The sequence below is a fragment of the Mus pahari genome, chromosome 18, assembly GCF_900095145.1.
Source record: "Mus pahari chromosome 18, PAHARI_EIJ_v1.1, whole genome shotgun sequence".
NCBI classification, from domain to species: Eukaryota; Metazoa; Chordata; class Mammalia; order Rodentia; family Muridae; genus Mus; species Mus pahari.
This window is the reverse complement of record NC_034607.1, coordinates 2,980,094-2,997,041: the sequence shown is the minus strand read 5'-3', so window position 1 is coordinate 2,997,041 and position 16,948 is coordinate 2,980,094. Positions and strand designations below refer to the sequence as shown.

The 16,948-nt window shown below is 51.9% G+C and overlaps 5 protein-coding genes across 9 annotated transcripts in view; 2 read left to right on the top strand and 3 right to left on the bottom strand.

Moving 5' to 3' along the window:
• The window catches only part of Ly6g6d (lymphocyte antigen 6 family member G6D), a 3,684-nt gene extending 1,372 nt beyond the window's left edge, over window positions 1-2,312 (top strand). The window contains exon 3 of the mRNA XM_021218150.1: window positions 1,905-2,312. Within this exon, the coding sequence (XP_021073809.1) occupies window positions 1,905-2,119 (215 nt within the window). The 3' untranslated portion in view covers window positions 2,120-2,312. The remainder of the gene's footprint in view (window positions 1-1,904) is intronic.
• A 1,669-nt stretch (window positions 2,313-3,981) lies between these two features.
• Ly6g6c (lymphocyte antigen 6 family member G6C) lies at window positions 3,982-6,042 on the bottom strand. The gene is made up of 3 exons (XM_021218599.1): window positions 5,988-6,042; window positions 4,506-4,616; window positions 3,982-4,196 (listed from the first exon to the last, which is right to left on the bottom strand). The coding sequence occupies exons 1-3, from the start codon at window positions 6,040-6,042 to the stop codon at window positions 3,982-3,984; spliced, it is 381 nt and encodes a 126-aa protein (XP_021074258.1).
• Window positions 6,043-7,221: 1,179 nt separating this feature from the next.
• On the top strand, window positions 7,222-10,672 carry Mpig6b (megakaryocyte and platelet inhibitory receptor G6b). 5 transcript variants are annotated; one of them, XM_021218349.1, is made up of 6 exons: window positions 7,222-7,290; window positions 7,497-7,838; window positions 7,992-8,082; window positions 8,448-8,500; window positions 8,645-8,721; window positions 8,961-10,672. In XM_021218349.1, exons 1-6 carry the CDS (start codon window positions 7,230-7,232, stop codon window positions 9,063-9,065), a joined length of 729 nt encoding a protein of 242 aa, XP_021074008.1. In that variant the 5' UTR covers window positions 7,222-7,229; the 3' UTR covers window positions 9,066-10,672. The 5 variants fall into 5 exon arrangements, with proteins under 5 accessions (XP_021074008.1, XP_021074012.1, XP_021074010.1 ...); XM_021218351.1 differs by lacking the exon at window positions 8,448-8,500 and having other exon boundaries at window positions 7,230-7,290; window positions 8,622-8,721; window positions 8,961-9,065; XM_021218353.1 differs by lacking the exons at window positions 8,448-8,500; window positions 8,645-8,721.
• A 415-nt stretch (window positions 10,673-11,087) lies between these two features.
• Ddah2 (dimethylarginine dimethylaminohydrolase 2) lies at window positions 11,088-14,166 on the bottom strand. Its single transcript, XM_021217916.1, has 7 exons — window positions 13,929-14,166; window positions 12,740-13,093; window positions 12,498-12,597; window positions 12,294-12,367; window positions 12,076-12,195; window positions 11,569-11,718; window positions 11,088-11,403 (listed from the first exon to the last, which is right to left on the bottom strand). The coding sequence occupies exons 2-7, from the start codon at window positions 13,034-13,036 to the stop codon at window positions 11,287-11,289; spliced, it is 858 nt and encodes a 285-aa protein (XP_021073575.1). The 5' UTR covers window positions 13,037-13,093; window positions 13,929-14,166; the 3' UTR covers window positions 11,088-11,286.
• Window positions 14,167-14,456: 290 nt separating this feature from the next.
• The window catches only part of Clic1 (chloride intracellular channel 1), a 9,576-nt gene continuing 7,084 nt past the window's right edge, over window positions 14,457-16,948 (bottom strand). Inside the window, exon 6 of the mRNA XM_021218501.1 lies at window positions 14,457-14,882. Coding sequence (XP_021074160.1) covers window positions 14,721-14,882 — 162 coding nt within the window. The 3' untranslated portion in view covers window positions 14,457-14,720. The remainder of the gene's footprint in view (window positions 14,883-16,948) is intronic.

The window sequence follows — 16,948 nt, the reverse complement described above, 5'->3', positions numbered from 1 at the left end:
AGTGCTGGGATTAAAGGTGTGTGCCACCACTGCCTGGCTCATTATGTATTCTTGGCTGGCCTGGAACTCACTACATAGACCAGGCTGGACTTGAACTCACAAAGATCTGCTCACTTCTACTTCCTGAGTGCTAAGATTAAAGGCAGGTATGAGCCACCATGCCTTGCTTAAAAATAATTTTATTTTATTTTTTTACATTTTAAATTTTATTTCATGTGCATGAACATTTCCCCGTGTGTAGGTTTGTGTACCACAGGCCTGCCTGCTGCCTGCGGAGGTCAGGAGAGAGGGTAACAGCCTCTGGAACTGGAATTATGAGTGATTAAGCCACCGAGTAGATGCTGGGAGCTGAACCACATCCTCTGGGAGAGCATTGGGTGCTCTGCACCACTGAGCTGTCTCCCCAGCCCCAATTTACTGTTATTTTTGAAAGAATTATTTTTACATATGAGTATGTCTGTCTGTCTGAGTGTATGTTTTCTGAGTGTATGCATGTCTGAGTGTATGTCTGTCTGAGTGTATGCATGTCTGAGTGTATGCATGTCTGAGTGTATGCATGTCTGAGTGTATGCATGTCTGAGTGTATGCATGTATACTACACGTGCATGAGTGTATCAGATCCTCTGCAGCTGGAGTTACAGACAACTGTGAACCTGCTGTGAGAACTCAGGTCCTTGGAGGAGCAGCAAGCACTCTTAACCACTGAGCTTCTCTTCAGCTCTCTTTTTTTTTCTTCTTCTGGGATTAAAGGCGTGTTCCACCACGCTCGGCTTGTTTTTTAAGACATCTCACATCTCCCAGGCTGGCCTGAAACTTGCTATAAATCCAAGGATGACCTAGACTTTGAGATTCTTCTTTTCTCCCATGGCATGTGTTACCACGTCCTGTTTGTTTGTTTATTTAATGTAAGTGCGCTGTAGCTGTCTCCAGACACCCCAGAAGAGTAGTCGGTACGGTGCTCTTAACCACTGAGCCATCTCTCCAGCCCAGAATTCTATTTATTTATTTATTTATTTATTTATTTATTTTGTTTTTCGAGACAGGGTTTCTCTGTATAGCCCTGGCTGTCCTGGAACTCACTTTGTAGACCAGGCTGGCCTGGAACTCAGAAATTTGCCTGCTTCTGCCTCCCGAGTGCTGGGATTAAAGGCGTGCGCCACTATGCCTGACCTCCAGCCCAGATTTCTTTATTTATTTCATGTATGTGCACACTGTCACTGTTTTCAGACACCCCAGAAGAGGGCTTCGGGTCCCCATTGCAGATGGTTGTGAGCCACCATGTGGTGACTGGGAATTGAACCCAGGACCTCTGGAAGAGCAGTCAATGCTTTTAACCGCTGAGCCATCTCTCCAGCTCCCCGTGTCCTGTTTATTTTGGTGTGTTTTGGTGGTGTGGGTTGAATCCAGGACTTGTGCACACTAGGCAAGCATTTTACTAAGTGAGTTTCACTCCCAGCTTTATCCGCTGTTGCGTTGAGACAGGGTCTCATTTTATAGCCCAGGGCCGCCTTTAACTCAATGGGTTGGTCAGACTGACCTTGAACTCCTGGCAATCCTGAGGATTGGTGTTACAGCCTCCTGAGTAGCTGTTACAGACGTGCACCAGTATGCCCATCTTTGGTTTCATTTAGGTAACAGTGCTAGGCTATCTTACAAACTGTCCCTTTTGTATTTAGCTGCGATTTCCCGGTGTTGTGTCCGAGACACGAATGGTCCAGGGCTCCTGGACCATCCTAGCATCCCTGTTTGGGTCAGCCTGTTGACCCCGGTCCCTTGGTTTTGTTGGTTTGTTTTGAGAGGGCAGAGTGTCCTTTCTGAGCCCCTAGACATTGTAACTGCTCTCTCTCAGGAAAGGCAAGTCCAGCAGTCAGGAGTTTAACACCCCAGTGCCTTCTTTCTTCCAGCCTCTGCGACCTTGAGCCATCACTACCCAGCCTGCGTGGCCACGCATCATTGCAATCAAGTGGCCATAGAGTCAGTGGGAGACGTGACTTTCACAACCCAGAAAAACTGCTGCTTCGGAGATCTGTGCAACAGCGCCGTGGCAAGCTCCGTGACCCCGTTGTGCGTCTTGGCTGCAGCCGTTACTACCCTGGCCTGGCTCTTGCCAGGACTGTAGAGCTGCAGGGTGGGGCTGAGGGCAGGGAAAGGACTGAGGGAGCAGGGAGTGAGGGAGCTGGACATCTAAGGTAAGAAGACAAGCACTCCTTGTGCCATTAAAGCCGATGGACTGTTCTAGAGATGACTGGAAAGTTATTTGTTTTTCATTCTTTGAGGCAAGGTGCTGGGATTAAAGGTGTGAGCGACCACTACCAGGATGTTTGTTTGGTGTTTTGAGACAAGGTTTCTCTAGGTAGCCCTGGCCATCCTGGAACTCACTCTGTAGACCAGGCTGGCCTTGAACTCACAGAGATCCGCCTGCCTCTGCCTCCTAGCTTCTGAGTACCTTCTGTTGAGAAGACTGAGGGGATAACGCGCTTATCTGGCTTCTAGTTCAGTTAACAACAGTCCATCAGCGGACCCGATCCAACGGCGCCCCTCAAAACAATGGAGACTCTGTCCTCAGCGGCTCCTGGGACCTGCTGCTAGACAGACTCTTCCTTCACAGCGAGGGTCACCGAGGGGAAGGCTGGGTGCGAGGTTACCCGGATTCCATGGTTTCCCTTCGGTATTTCATAACTCGGCTCCCAATAGGAAGGAGTATTCTGAACTGAGAAAGGAAAGTTGCTTGAATAACCCAGTTAGAAAGGTACCTCAGAGGTGGAAACAAGAGCCAGCTCTGTCTTCACACACCTTTCCTTTCTGGGGCACCCTCCAGCTAGGCTGCACCTGCTTCTTGGCGGGGTGTAGTCTAAATTTAGGATAAGGGTTGTTTCTCCAAACACTGGTGCCAGTGTGCCACCCTCAGGTGTGCAAAGGGAGAAAGGCTTGAAAAACCTGCTCTTCCATTTGGTCAGCTCGCCCTGGCGGTGAAACTCCCCGGAGAAGGCATCTTAGGCAAGCATAAGGGTGAGGTTGTGGGGAGTGAGATTTCCATGGAGATAGGCCCTCCCCTGACCTCCTGCTCCTCTCCTCCCTCCTCCTCCTCCCCTACCACCTATCTGTCGCCCAAGTGCTAGGATTAAAAGGGCATAGAGCCATGCCTGCCTCTTCTTTCCTTCCTTTCTTCCTTCCTTCTCTTTCTTTCTTTCCTTTTATTTTCTTGTTTCTTTTGTTTTTTGAAACAAAGTTTCTCTATATAGCTTGGCTGTCCTGAAACTCCCTCTGTAGACCAGGATGGCCTGGAACTCACAGAGATCTGTCTGCCTCTGCCTCCCTAGTGCTGGAATGAAAGGCATGCGCCACCACCATCCCAGCCTCTTTCTTTCTGAGACAGGATCTTCTGCGGTTCATGCTGGCTTTGAATTTGCTATGGAGTCAAGGATGGTCTTGAACTCCTGCTGCCTCTGCCCCCCAGTTGCTGAGATTACAGAGGAAAGCCACCGTACCCGGATTAGCACTTACATCTCCTAACAATAAACACAACATTTATTAGACACTGACGTTTATTTCTCAAGATAGAAGGGGATGAGCAGAGGGTCTGGTGAACCAGGCCCATGCAATGAGGTCAGCGCCTTTTTGGAATCACTCCCTGGAGACAAGACAGGAGTTTTTCCAGACTTAGATCCCAGAGGCACGGCAGTGTGCGTCCGAGGAGGGAGCCTTTCAGTGGCCAGTGGAGGAGGTAGAGTGTTCTAGAAGGAAATGGGAAAGGACTAGGAGAGGATGGAGTGGAAGGTGACAAGTGAGGGAGAGGAACGGTGGCTAGAATGACCACTCCAAGCACAGTCCCATGAAATAAATGGTATACGACTAGGGACATGATCTTCAGAAGAAGGGGGTGGGAGGAGAGAACATTCTGGAAAGCCGGAGGGAGCTCTGAGGACACGGAGAAAGGCTCAGGCTACAGCAGATGGGAAGACTGTAGCCATGGAGCTAATCTCAATGCAATAACCAGAGACCGAGGCCAGCCAAGGAGGTGAGGGAGATGAGGGCCAGTGCGGGTGTGGGCCGTGGAGCCGGGCTGTTACAGTTATCCTTGTCGCAGCAGGTGGTGTTGTAGTTCAGGCCCAGCTTATGGTTGGTTTCGTTGAAGACCTCCCGACAAGGCTCCTCTGGTGTGCCGCAGCGCAGGGTAGTGAAGACCCACATCTTCCCTAGAGGCAGGTGCCAACGGAGAAAGGATCAGCAGAGGCCACTGGCTTGCCTGTGTCCATTGGCTACTCTTCCTTCCCCAAACTTCATCCTTCCCGAGCACGAGCCATGCCCCTTCTCCTAGGACCACTTCCTGGGGTCAACACAAGCACCCACTAACACAGTAGAGATACAGGTCAGCGCCTGGCACATAATCATCTTTGGCCTCACGACATCACTGTGGTAACTCACTGTCCTATCCCTGGATGGGCTTCAGTCCCAGAGAACATCTCCCACCCGGCCCTCCCTTCCCAGAGAAGGGGGGATGTTACCAAGGTACACGTTTGTTGTCAGGCATTTGTGGCCGGGCTCCAGGCGGCAGGACTGGCGATCCACACAGCCCAGCACAGGGACTTTGTAGCAGGAGTGACATCGAATGTCAGCTGGGGAGGCAACAGGTTGGGTTGAAGTAATGGGACATCTGAGTCACCCGAGGACAAGCTGAGTTAGGAGTTAGGATGGAGAACTGCCACATTGCGCAGGCAGTGCCTCACACCTGCTCGGTTCAGAGACAGAACAGGTGAGCAATACGGCGAAAGTGCAAAGTGGTGTGGGCACTGGGCGGAGGTGTTTGTTCTGTGTGGAAACCTAAATACCTTCCTCCACCCGAGCCTGCTTGAGATGAGTCAGGAATTGTACTAACAAAAACCTGGAGCTGAGAGTGGCCGAGATGTGTGGAAAGAGGGATGGAGCAGAGGTTGGGGTCCAGGGGTGAAACTTGAAATAGGAAGAGAGATGTTAAAGGAGCCCACAGAGCCTTCAGAGATGGCATGAAACCACGGCTGCAAGAAAGCCACCGATGACCAGCTTTAGAAGTGGACTGGACCTCTGCCAAGAGATTGGAAAGATTCCTGAGTGAATCATCTCTGTTGTTCTGGCGCTCGCTCTACGGAAAAGGGATAACACCTGGTAGACGTATCATTGGCATCTGACAAAAAATGGAGAGGGTGGGTGCAGCGGATGACACTCCAGGATTCCCGGGTTGGCTAACTCCAGATATGAGCACGCAAAGTGCCGCGAAGGAACGGTCAGCCAAAGGCTAGAGAAGCCTAGAGAGCCTACGGGGAAACGCATCTCACTTTAGGGTAAGTGCTGCAGCCTCTTCTCTGTAGAAGGCTCAGGGAAAGTTTCTGATTCTTGGGAAGGCTGTAGCAGTCACTGGACCCACCCAGAAGGCTTTGCATCCCCGGTAGGGATATAGGTGTGTAACTCAGGAAGGAGCAGGGATCGAGCCAGGAAGGGCCATCTCTGAGCCTCTGGGAGGAGTGGCATGGGGTCCTTTCTCTGAGGACACTCAGCTCAGGGCAGTAGGTGAATGAAGGTATGCTAATCCTGGAGAAGTGCATCTGGAACTGGCTAGACAGACATCTGGGTGTTACAGAGTGCAGGAAAGGCTTACGGTGACTGGGAAGTAAGAGACCTAGAGCCATAATGCCAGGTAAGGAGAGTAGGCCAGGCCAATACGGGTCCTTGATAATGGACCAAAGAGCCTAGGTGTGATACACATGTGTAATCCCAGCCTTAGAAGGTAGAGGTAGGAGAATGAGGAGTTCAAAGCAGGAGACTTCAAAAAACAAAACAAAACAAAAACAAACAAACAAACAAAAAGAAAACAAGGAATGGAGGGAGGAAAAGGAGAGAAGTAAGGAAAGAAAACTGGAGCCCATCATGCTCAGAGATAGCTGACGCTGGAGGCGTTGGTGAGACTAAGCCAGGTAGGGTTGGGATGGGGCCTGGGGCTCCTCAGCACTCACCTGAGACCCAGCAGTAGAGTAGGGCAGACAGGGTGAGCAGCAGGAGGTGTTTCATGGTGAGGGTCCCGAGAAGGTGCACAGCCCCAGCAGTTGACAGCAGAGTCCCAGGTCTCCAGCTCTGAGAGCTGAGCGGTCTTTTCGGAAATTTATAATCCCAATGGCTCCTCCCTTCCAGGCCTGTGCCCTCTGTGGGCACCTCCCTCCCAATTTATTCCCAGCTGACTGAAGAGAAAGACTAGAGGTGGAAAGGGTCCAAGAGGGCCTGGGTAGGAAGGGGAGACAGGAGAGGGGGGTGGGAGAGGAGAGTATCACCAGTGGACAACTCCATTTTGGATCTTGGATTCAGGACTCCCAGCTAAGGGCCCCCCTGCCCTGGAGGGAGCATCAGAAAAGCCTCTGTGACTTAAACAGCCACAACACTAGCTTCTGCTAGTTCCCAGGAAACGGACAGTAACTGAGTTGTTTCAGCAACTTTGGGTGTTAGGGGTGGGAGGACAACGATCAGACATTCCGGCAGAAATTGATGAAACAGGTGAATTAATGTAGTAGATCCATTCCCCATCCCAAGTCTTCCAACTGATGCTCTGCCACAAGATAAAGAAGGGCTTGTGGCATCATGGAGGGTTTCTGTGATGTCAGAAAGGCGGGGCTGAGGCTGTGTAACATGACAAGGAAGCCCTCACCCCACTTGGGCTTGGGTTTGGGGAGGAGCCCCTTGGGTAGGGACGAGCATCATGGGCACCCAGAGGTGAGACAGGAACTAAGATAAGAGATAATGACCATGTCGTACACTGAGCACTCCCATATGTCATCTATTGCTTTAGGCACTTTCAATGTACTGATTTGGTTCTATAATGCTTTTATTTCCGTTTTCCTGATGAGGGAACAGGCAGGGGCTAAGTGGCTTGCTCACATCACCCAGCTACTGTGTGGCTGGATGAATTCAGGATTCGAATTCAGGAAGCTGAACTTCAGTATTTGTGGTACTTTGGGGCCATGCTAGTTGTTCACAAAAAAGCATAGCTCCTTTGTAAAAGGTCTCAAGCACAAAATTTAAAATCGTTTCAAAGTTCGAAGACTGCATGTTGGCTTGAGGATTCCTAGAGGAATCCAGAAATTGGTGGCCTCCCACTCGCTCTTATCTGAGCCCCCAGTCCTGCAGGATCCCCATCCCTGCCCCCTCTGCTTCCCTCCGGTCTCCCTGCTGATTCACTCCCCGCCTCTGACCACCACATCCCAGCCATGGCCTTGGTCCTGCCGCTGCTGCCTTTGTTGCTCTCAAAGGTCCAGGGGAATCCCGAGGGTAGGCCATCCCTGGGAAGTTGTGATGGGCAAAGAAAGACTGAGACAACTAGGATCGCCGTGTGTGTGTGTGTGTGTGTGTGTGTGTGTGTGTGTGTGTGTGTATGTGTATGTGAGAGAGAGAGGGGGGGGAGACAGAGACAGAGAGAGTCAGAGACGCACCTGATAAATTAGCCCTAACTATCTCCCTCCTCCCACCTTTCCTAGTTTCTCTGGAGGGCAACCCTGGGGACCGGGTGAATCTCTCCTGCATAGGGGTCTCCGACCCCACCCGCTGGGCTTGGGCGCCTAGTTTCCCAACATGCAAGGGCTTGTCCAAAGGGCGCCGTCCGATCTTGTGGGCCTCGACAAGAGGGACCCCAACTGTGCTCCAGTACTTCTCTGGCCGCCTGCGTTCCCTGGACACTGGTATCAAGCGACTAGAGCTGCTGCTGAGCGCCGGGGATTCTGGAACCTTTTTCTGCAAAGGACGCCACGAGAATGAGAGCCGCACAGTGCTTCAAGTGTTAGGGGACAAGGCAGGTTGCCCCCCTGCAGGATCTACCCACGGTAGGTCGAGGCCCAGATGCACAGGGGCACTTAATTTGGACATACACGCGGGACAAAAAGCGGGGCGGAATCTTAAAGAGCGGGAAAGTTAGAAGAACCCTATCTTCTGTACCCCTGACCTCGACATCCCTCCCTGCCTCGTGGTCTCACTAGGGTCCGAGTATCCCAAGGTCCTGATTCCGCTCCTGGGCGTTGGGCTAGTGCTGGGACTGGGAGCCGCGGGCTTGGTCTGGTGGCGGCGCAGGTGAGCACTGGAGGCGGAGCCTGGCTTAAAATAGGGTGTGACCAGTCAGGGCGGTGGGGGGGAAGAGGTGGGGCAGAACCCTAACCTTTGCAAAGAACAAGAAGTGTCTGGAGGCTTGGCGTTTGTTAAAAGGATGTGAGAGGTCAGCCCTTGGGTGCTAGGCTACAGGCTGGAGTAGGGAACCGAGGCTGCAGGAACCAAACTGAAAGGGCAGAAAGCCCAGAGAGTGGGCGGGACCTGGTTCCGGAGGAGCCTAAGTTGTTTTGCTGGTCGGAGACTGCAGTTTGCACAGTTCTTATTGGTGCCGCCTGCGGCCGAGGAACCAGTAGGACGAGATTGGTGACTCTCCAAGGACTTCCTTACAGACGCTCGCCCCCGCCCCCACCCCCGCCCCCGCCTGGACCACTACCCACATTTGGTGAGATTAACTGCACCTCATTTCCCCTCTCCTACCCTCATAATCCCTAACCCTGAGTTCTTGAGTCTGAGTCCTTGCGAGGAACAGACAAAGTTGGTCATTTTCTCTTCACCCCATTCAGCTCTGTCCCTCCCTCCCACATAGCTCCAGTCATAAATGCTGAGCCACAGAGACCTTTAGAACAGGAGTCCAAGATCTCAGGCCACCTGGACCAAGAGCCGGTAAGGGCCTGGGGATGGGGAAAAAGCCTGAATCCCGGAGGAAAGAGGGCCACGAAAGCAGCCTAGCTAGGTTGTTGTGGAGCCGCGGTGTAATCCCAGCATTCTGGAGGTTTAAGCAAGAAGATGGAAGCCAGGCTTTGCTTCGCCTTTACCCACAGTGGGGAAAAGAAAAAAGCTTTGATTCCAAGCTAAGGGGTCCAGATTGATGAGGCCATGCTACCTTCCTCTACCTCCTCCAGAGCCTGCACTATGCTGATCTGGACCACTCTGTCCTTGGGAGGCACCGCCGGATGTCCACAGTGGTTTCTGGTGATGCCTCCACTGTCTATGCGGTTGTAGTATAAAGGGAAGCCCTTGTTCTGCCAACCCTTCCTATCTGGGGCTTCCCTGTATAACCTCAGCTAGAAGGGGCGGGCACCATGGACAGAGGCACTGAGCTAGGAGACTGGCTACCTGGCTTGCGCTCGCCACTGGTCAGCTTTTTTCTGCCACTTCCATCTTCTGTAACATTCTTCCTTTTCCACCGCTGCCCTCTCTAAAGATGATCAAGCTGCCTGTTAAACTTTTTTTTTTTTTTCCAAGACGGGGGTTTCTCTATATAGACTTGGCTGTCTTGGAACTCCATAGACCATAGACCAGGCTGGCCTTGAACTCAAAGAATTTACCTGCCTCTGTCTCCCAACTTCTGAGTTTAAAGGCACTGCCTGGCCCAATGAAGCATTTCAAACTTTAGACATAGACCAGCCTAATTTACCCTTCTGACTGCACTCCCTCTGCGGATTGGCTGCTGCTGCTCATGCACTCAAAGGTTGCCAGTGATGTCCTACCACATGATAACATTCACCCCTCTTTAAACCAGGGTCTACTTTGTTGCTGTTGTCCTTGTAGATGCTGAGCTGTTCAGCTTGCCTCTTTGTTTCCCCTTACTCTTCTTCTAGGAAGCTGGCCCATCAGTCCTCAGCCCCCAAATGACACCCAGTAGTCCTTCCAAGCCAGATCTCAGACCTAGTACACTCTGTCCCGATGGCCTCAGGCATTTTGCCCAAGGCCTGTTAAACCTGACTCAGTCATTTCTTAAGCCATCCCCTGGGTCCTCCTCGGAAATCTCTTCAAGAACCCAAGTTGTCCAAGCCAGAAACTGGGAATCAGGGTACACCACCCCCTTCTCTCCCACACAAGGACTTATCAGGACCCCACCCCCTGCTTCCACTCCTTTTAAAGACAGGCTCTCCTATGGCTAAGGCTGACTTTAAAATCCCGCCCTCCTTGCCTCTACCTTCAGTGTTTGGATAAGAGTGGTTGCAAGCATGCACCACCGCACAAGACCTTGTCTGTAGTTGGTCACTGTCCTCTGTACCTTTCTCCGTGTCCAGTGCTGCCACCAGAAGGTACTGTCATCGTTTGCTTCATGGGCGACCCACAGACCCCTCTGATCCTCGTGCCCTGCTCTTCCTATTCAAAGATTCCCAGGATCAACCACGGGTTCTTTTCCAAGGCTTCAGCCCTGGGCTGTGGGTGTGGACTCTGCGTTCAGGCTCTAGCGCCGGGCCCCCTTTTGGGCCTATTCATCATTTTCTGTGTGCACGTGACCTCCTTAGAGAGATTCTCCACAATGTTCTCGTTGACTTTTTGAAATAAATTCTGTCTTCTGGATTCCTTTTTCCTCTTCCTCCCTTCCCGACCAGATAATTGCCCTCAGGATTTTATTCAAATGTAGCTTTTTCTGGGATAGCCTCATCCCAAATGCTTGCCCACTTCTGCACAAAATTTGATGCTCTAGAACCCCCCTGGTTTTTCCTCATAGAATCAGACTCCAGCAAATAAATCACCCCATTACAACACATCTGGCAGGTTATAAGAAAATATCAGGAAGTATGAGTTCAGCCTTGGTACATGAATGAGCGTCCTGGAAAACATCCCTTTATCAAATACAGGCGGACTTTTAATCCTGAGCCTGAGTCACCTGACATTTAGGTAAATTCAGAAAGTGATCCTCCCTTTCCATCCTGCCTATATTCCCCACAACAGAACCGGTCTCTTGTCTCTCTTTGTACCTGAGCCCTGTGACTGGGTAGGGTTGAGTCAGGAAGCACATAAAGAGGGTTTTTAAATGAAAGAGTCCAGCTGGGCGGTGGTGGCCCACGCTTTTAATCCTAGCGCTCAGAAGGTAGAGACAGGTGAATCTCTAAAGAGTTTGAGGCGAGCCTGGTCTATGGTCTACAGACTGCGATCCAGGACAGCCAGGGCTACACAGACAGTCTTTAACAAAACAAAAGTTAAAGAATCTTCCTCCCCAGCACTGATCCCCTTTTCAGGTTTCAGCCCCACCCTATCCCTTTGTCTCATGGAGAAACCAGTCAAAGCCCTTATCTAAAAGGCCAATTTTATTTTATTGGTTTTGACAGAGAGGACTCACCCAATGGCTTCTTTCTATTCTTTGTCCCATACTAAGTCCTTCCCTATCCTGGGGCATCTCCCCATGACTACCCAGCCTCTATTAGCTGATTCTACCCCCTCCCTATACAGCTCTATTCCTAGCCAGTTGGATCCCCCAAATCCAGGCCCTCAGCAGTGGGGGCGTGTGCTGAGCACCAGGCAGAGGGAGCTGAGGCCAGCTCCAGCCTTCTCCAGTTCTGAGCAGGACACAGGTACCAGGGTGACGTCGGAGAGCTTCTGCAGAGCCTGCAGGGAGGACCCCAAGGATGTTTTGATAACAGAGCCACAACCCCCTCTAGCCAGTTCCTAGTGGGTCTCACCCAGGCTTCTGAGGAAGGGCCCCCTCCTTTCTCCCACTGGGAAAGACAGACTGCTTTGTCTGGTTGGATGGGCAGTTTTCCCCTCCCTCACCTCCTGGCTGTTGGGCAGGTCCCCACCTCCGCGGTGCAGGAGGAAAGGTGTGGCACCAGGCAACCCAGGACGCAGAAAGAGACAGTCACTAGCTGCGTCATCTGGGAGGGTCAGAGAGGCGTAGGGGTGATCAGTCAGCGCTGCCATCGCCTGAAGAGAAGAAGAGGGCATTGAGGTCTCCACAGCTGAGTATGCCTGACCTACCACAAAGTAAGGGCTTGGGGCAAGGGTTACTTTTGTGAGATAATGACAGCAAGTATATAATGCCTGCTGTGTCAGACACAGTCGTCTCAGGCACTTTAGCTACCGCTGCCTTTTGCAACCCCTCCCCCACTGTTTCTTCTGTACCCCATCATCACTAGGGTGTCCCTTTGTATTAGATGAACATCTTAGTGAAGACAAGAGGTGTGGGCAATTCCCAGAGCTAGCCAACTTGTGTGCTGCCCTTGCCCTAAACCACGCCCACTTTGTTGACCACGCCTTCGCCACAGCCCTGCCCCGCCTTACCCTGACGGCTTTTTGGGCAGCCTCGCTGCTTCCAGCCACCACAGTGCGAGGTCCCCCCATGCCACAGAGGCCGCGCAGGTGCGAGGAGCCTGAGACCGGTACCGTTGAGACGGCGAAGTCCTAGAAGAGCAAGAGGATTTAGGGGTGCATGAAGGGCACAGGTCAAGCCCTCTGGCACATTGGCCGCACTCCCTCCCCAAGCTTCTCTGGTTCCTCACCCGGAACGTGTCTGCAACGATCTCAGCTCCTCGATGATTGGTCCACTTGGAGAGGCCTACGAAAAACTCCCGGCCTGAACCCCGAGAGGATGCGAAGGTTTGAAGGGCAGAGTGAGTTTGGAGTCAAGACCTGAGATCGCCTAGTCTCCCAAACTCTGCTTCCCTTGCCAAGCCCACATAGGTGCTGACCATCCGTTGCCTCACCAGTGAACAGGACGTCGGTGCCGTCCAGCGTCGCGTTCTCATCCCCCATCTCCACAATTCGGAGTCCCAAGTCCTGGAGGGCTTTACGCACCCCATCAACCTTGGAGAAGAGAGAGCAAGCAGAGACATTCTTCACTCCCTATTTTCTGCCAACCCCAGATATCCAGCTGCCTCCTCTCGACCTTCCTCCACCCCACCCCGCACAAGCCTGACCTCCAACACACCCGCACCCTGGCCCTCACCTCAGGCCTACGCGCTGGGCTCCAGGGCCTTGTGATTAGGGCCGTGTCTCCTTGGATCACAGCCGTGTCACCAAGCAGTGGTCCCAGCGGCAGTGATTCCTCAGGAGGCAGTTCAAGCAGCTGCAGCCCTAGTCGTTGCCTCAGTTTACCTCCTAGTACTCCATGCTCCCTTTGAGCTTTAGCCAGGTCCAGAGCCGGAAGACCAGCGCCAGCACCTTCCCCGGATGCCAAGCTCTCGGGGACACCCCGGATCAGGGCATGGGAACAACGACCCAGCCCCTCCCCCGGCGTCCCCATCACATCCACACAGAAGCCCCTTCCAGCCAAGCTGTTTTTTCTCTTGACGTCACTTGTCTAAGAGAAGAAACAGAAAGGGACGGGGGGGGTAGAAGAGAAAGACGTGCAAAGAAGAGAAGGGGAGTGTTAAAAGCTCCTAGGTCTTCCTCCTGCCATCTCCAGGCGCCCCTCCCACTCTGCCCCACCCCCTCCAAACCTTCTGGCTCTGTGGACCCCCGCTCAGCCTCCTTTCACCGGGAATCTGCTTTAAGAGGCGCCCAAGAAAACAAGACTTGGATCCTTAATCTCCCAAACACCTGTTGCCCCTGCTCGGGGCTCCGCTAGGTCCCTGCCCCGCGCCCCTCCTGGCAGCCGCTAGGATGCGCTCACTCCCCAAAAATGCGGCGGCCCCGCCCCCTTAACCCTCAGCTGCTCGCAGCAGGAGGGACCCAAAGTCCTGCCAGAGACCCGCAGAGGTTATAGGACTGGAAAAGAAAGCTGGGTGGTGAATCAGGACCTGGGGTGTGAAGTCTCGAATGCTCCACGGAGAAAAGGGAACGGGCGCAAACCCGAGGAACTAGAGTCTAAGGAGTTAAGCATCCTCTCTCTCCACCCCGGGTCGTCACGCTGCCCTTCGAGCGACCCAGTACAAACCAGACTTAGTCCCGGAGGACTGGGAGAGGTCTTAGACGAAATCTGGAGGGCGGAGAAACGGGGGAGGGGCGCAGCGTGGAACCACTCCAGGCTTCAGAACTCCGTACCCCTGTCCATCTTCTTCTAAAGTCTACCCCGCCCAGCTCTTCGCCCAAGTGCAGGTAATTTGCACACTCCGTCCGGTGCAGGGACGTATGCAGCACCCCCAAACTCCAGCCTCCCCGTACCGTTCCAGAGACAGCCCCCTCTTAAGACTCACCAGCGGCCACCTCCACTCCTGCAGCCTTGTGATTTCAGCCTTGGCCCCACCCCCAGAGGAGAGAGTTAATGAAGATGGGAGTCTGAGTCTTCAAGCTGGAAAGACGGATAGCTCGGGCTTTTGAGGGGTTCCCAGGGTAGGCGAGCTCACGTACGGCGATGGGGCGGGGGCGCGATGGTCTGGCGGCTCCGGGGCATTGTCTAAGCGGGACGGGGCGGGACCGGCTAAGACCACGCCCATTCCGCCCTGCTAGGCCGCGCCCATTCCTCCAGGGCTGAGTGCCCCCCTTCCCTGAACTCAGGCACCGCCCCCAGAGCGGTGTCCAGGCCCACCCTGATCCCGCTAGCCCTGGCTGCGGGGCTACAGTCGCGATGTGGACCACGAAACAGCCCTCTCATGGACAGATACAAAACATGGCAGACCCTGTACAAACACTCCCCTCCTAAATTCTCAGCAGTTAAACACTGAGCTTAAGATCACTGACCCTTCCCTTCATTCGGAGCCCACTACACTTGAAGCCGTCTTTGTGTAAAAACAACACTAGATTTTTCCATTCCGTATTTTATTACTGAAATGCGTTGTCCTTCCCACCCCATCCCAAAATAAAAATCTTACCCTTGTCCACTATTCTTTGCCTTATCCCACAGCAACCGCCCCCCCCAGGTCCCCAACAAGTGCCCCGGATTTCCTGCCCACTGGCTATTTCAGATTGTGTCCATTATGCAGCAACGCGGAAGCCCCCCGAAGCCTCTGTGGAGAGCACAGAGTGGGTGAAGGACCCTTCAAAGGTGCTCATTTGAGAGCCCTGGCCACTTGCTCATAGGCTAGCTCGATCTCTTCGTCATCTGGACAGGTGGAGGCGAATTCTTCCCGGGCATAAGCGTTGCTCAAGTACCTATGCACACCACGGAATGCCTCTGGGATGGTGAAGCCTCTGTACTTTTTGCACACCACCTGAAGGTTGGAGAGAGGTCAGCGTGTTAGCCCCAGGGAAGGTAATGCTTGCTTTGCTTTGGGGCAGCTGAACTTTTCTCTTCCTTTAGGGTCTGCCAGGTGAAAAACAAAACACAAAACAAAACAAAACAAACAAACAAACAAACAAAAAACCCGAGCCCTGTCTAGGATGCCAGACCATTTTGCTCTCATTCTTCTAGAGTTCACTCTTTTGTTTTATTCTGGTTGGGTTTTTTGTTTTTGTTTTTTTTGTTGTTGTTGTTGTTTTTTTTTTTTTTTTTTTTTTTTTTTTTTTTTTTTTTTTTTTTTGCTTTTCGAGACAGGGTTTCTCTGTGTAGCCCTGGCTGTCCTGAAACTCACTCTGTAGACCAGGCTGGCCTCAAACTCAGAAATCTGCCTGCCTCTGCCTCCCAAGTGCTGGGATGAAAGGCGTGCGCCACCATGCTGGCTATATTTATTTTTATATTATAAGGATGGGTGTTTTGTTTATTTGTAGGACTGTACACTAGGGTCTGAGTTACAAATAGCTGTGAGCTGCCATGTGGATGCTGGCAACTTAACCTGGTCCTCAAGAAGAGTAGTCAGTGCTCTTAACCCGAGCCATCTCTCCAGCCCCACTAGAGACTTCTCACTGATTCTTTCCCCTCCGTCCCATCCTTACTACCCCCCTACATCCCAAGATGAGGTTTCTCTGTGTAAACCTGGCAGTTCTAGAACTCATCTAGCAAGTTCCATGGTCACTAAAACTAAATAGAAAGACCCTGTCTCAAGAAACAGATAAAGAAGAGAGAGACAGGCTAAGCAATGGCTAAGTGGCGAAGAACACCTGCTGCAGATGTTTGGTTTCCAGCACCATCAGTGGGCAGCTCCAGTTCCAGGGGATCTACCACAGCCTTCTGCACTCCAAAGGCACCTACCTGCACTCACATGTGATTAAAACGGAATATATACAGAGAGGCAGAGACAAACACAGGCTAGGGTGGTGGTTAGCCCTGGGTTCTGTTATCAGTAAACACACACAGACACACACAGACACACACAGACACATACACACACACACACACACAGAGAGAGAGAGAGAGAGAGAGAGAGAGAGAGAGAGAGAGAGAGAGAGAGAGAGAGAATTAGCAAGAGTAACATTTTTGTAGAGAATTTTGTCTCCTTTTCTTCTTTCAGGTCATTTATTAGTACCTTGATGTGAATGTTAATTTTATTTGTTTTATATTTTATGTGCATTGGTGTTTGACTGCATGTATGCCTGAATGAGGATGTCAGGTTCTCTAGAACTGGAGTTATAGACAGTTGGGATCTGCCATGTGGGTGCTGGGAATCGAACCCAGGTCCTCTGGAAGAGGAGCCGGTGCTTTTAACCACTGAGCCATCTCTCCAAGCCATCACATCCCTTGATGTGAATGCCTTCTCTTCAATTCAGTTTCAACTGTTTGTGGGCAAGAACTAACTGAACATCATTTGCTTCTTTTCTCATTTCTTTCTTTTTTTCTTTTTCTTTGTGTGTGTGTGTGGGGTAGTGGTGTTGTTGTTTGTAGCTAAGGCTGGCCTTCGACTTGCACTGAACTTACCACTTCAGCCTGTAGGACGCTGAGGATTACAGGCAGGAGGCTTTATAGTGGCTGGGTGTTTTACTAAATTACACTGTAGCTTTAAGGCCAGGACAGAAAGGAAAGAGCAACTCAGGAAGAGTCCGTGAGAGAACCTGGGAAGCCTGGACTATGTGAAGAGTTACAGCACAGACCTGGGAGAATCCTTTGTTTGATTTGTACATTTGGCAGTGATACAGTTGCAGGAAAAGCCTTCTTGGAAACAACCCTGGATACAAACAGGCAGACACACACATACACACAGACACATAGCCACACATATACACACAGATACATAGCCACACACATACACACAGGCACACAGATACAGACACACGCACACACATTCACAGTGAAACAGGCACACACATACACACAGACACTCATACACGCAGGCACACACATATACACAGACACTCATACACGCAGGCACACACATATACACAGACACTCATACACGCAGGCACA

Excerpts from the sequence above, each read along its gene's own strand:
- Ly6g6c (XM_021218599.1), bottom strand. The coding sequence starts at position 6,042 with ATGAAACACCTCCTGCTGCTCACCCTGTCTGCCCTACTCTACTGCTGG. Across the intron at positions 4,617-5,987 it reads ACTCTACTGCTGGGTCTCAG|CTGACATTCGATGTCACTCC; the intron begins GTGAGTGCTGAG and ends TTGCCTCCCCAG. Across the intron at positions 4,197-4,505 it reads GACAACAAACGTGTACCTTG|GGAAGATGTGGGTCTTCACT; the intron begins GTAACATCCCCC and ends ACCTGCCTCTAG.
- Mpig6b (XM_021218349.1), top strand. The coding sequence starts at position 7,230 with ATGGCCTTGGTCCTGCCGCTGCTGCCTTTGTTGCTCTCAAAGGTCCAG. Across the intron at positions 8,083-8,447 it reads TTGGTCTGGTGGCGGCGCAG|ACGCTCGCCCCCGCCCCCAC; the intron begins GTGAGCACTGGA and ends ACTTCCTTACAG. Across the intron at positions 8,501-8,644 it reads TGGACCACTACCCACATTTG|CTCCAGTCATAAATGCTGAG; the intron begins GTGAGATTAACT and ends CCTCCCACATAG.
- Ddah2 (XM_021217916.1), bottom strand. The coding sequence starts at position 13,036 with ATGGGGACGCCGGGGGAGGGGCTGGGTCGTTGTTCCCATGCCCTGATC. Across the intron at positions 12,598-12,739 it reads GCCCAGCGCGTAGGCCTGAG|GTTGATGGGGTGCGTAAAGC; the intron begins GTGAGGGCCAGG and ends CTCTTCTCCAAG. Across the intron at positions 12,196-12,293 it reads TCGTTGCAGACACGTTCCGG|GACTTCGCCGTCTCAACGGT; the intron begins GTGAGGAACCAG and ends TTGCTCTTCTAG.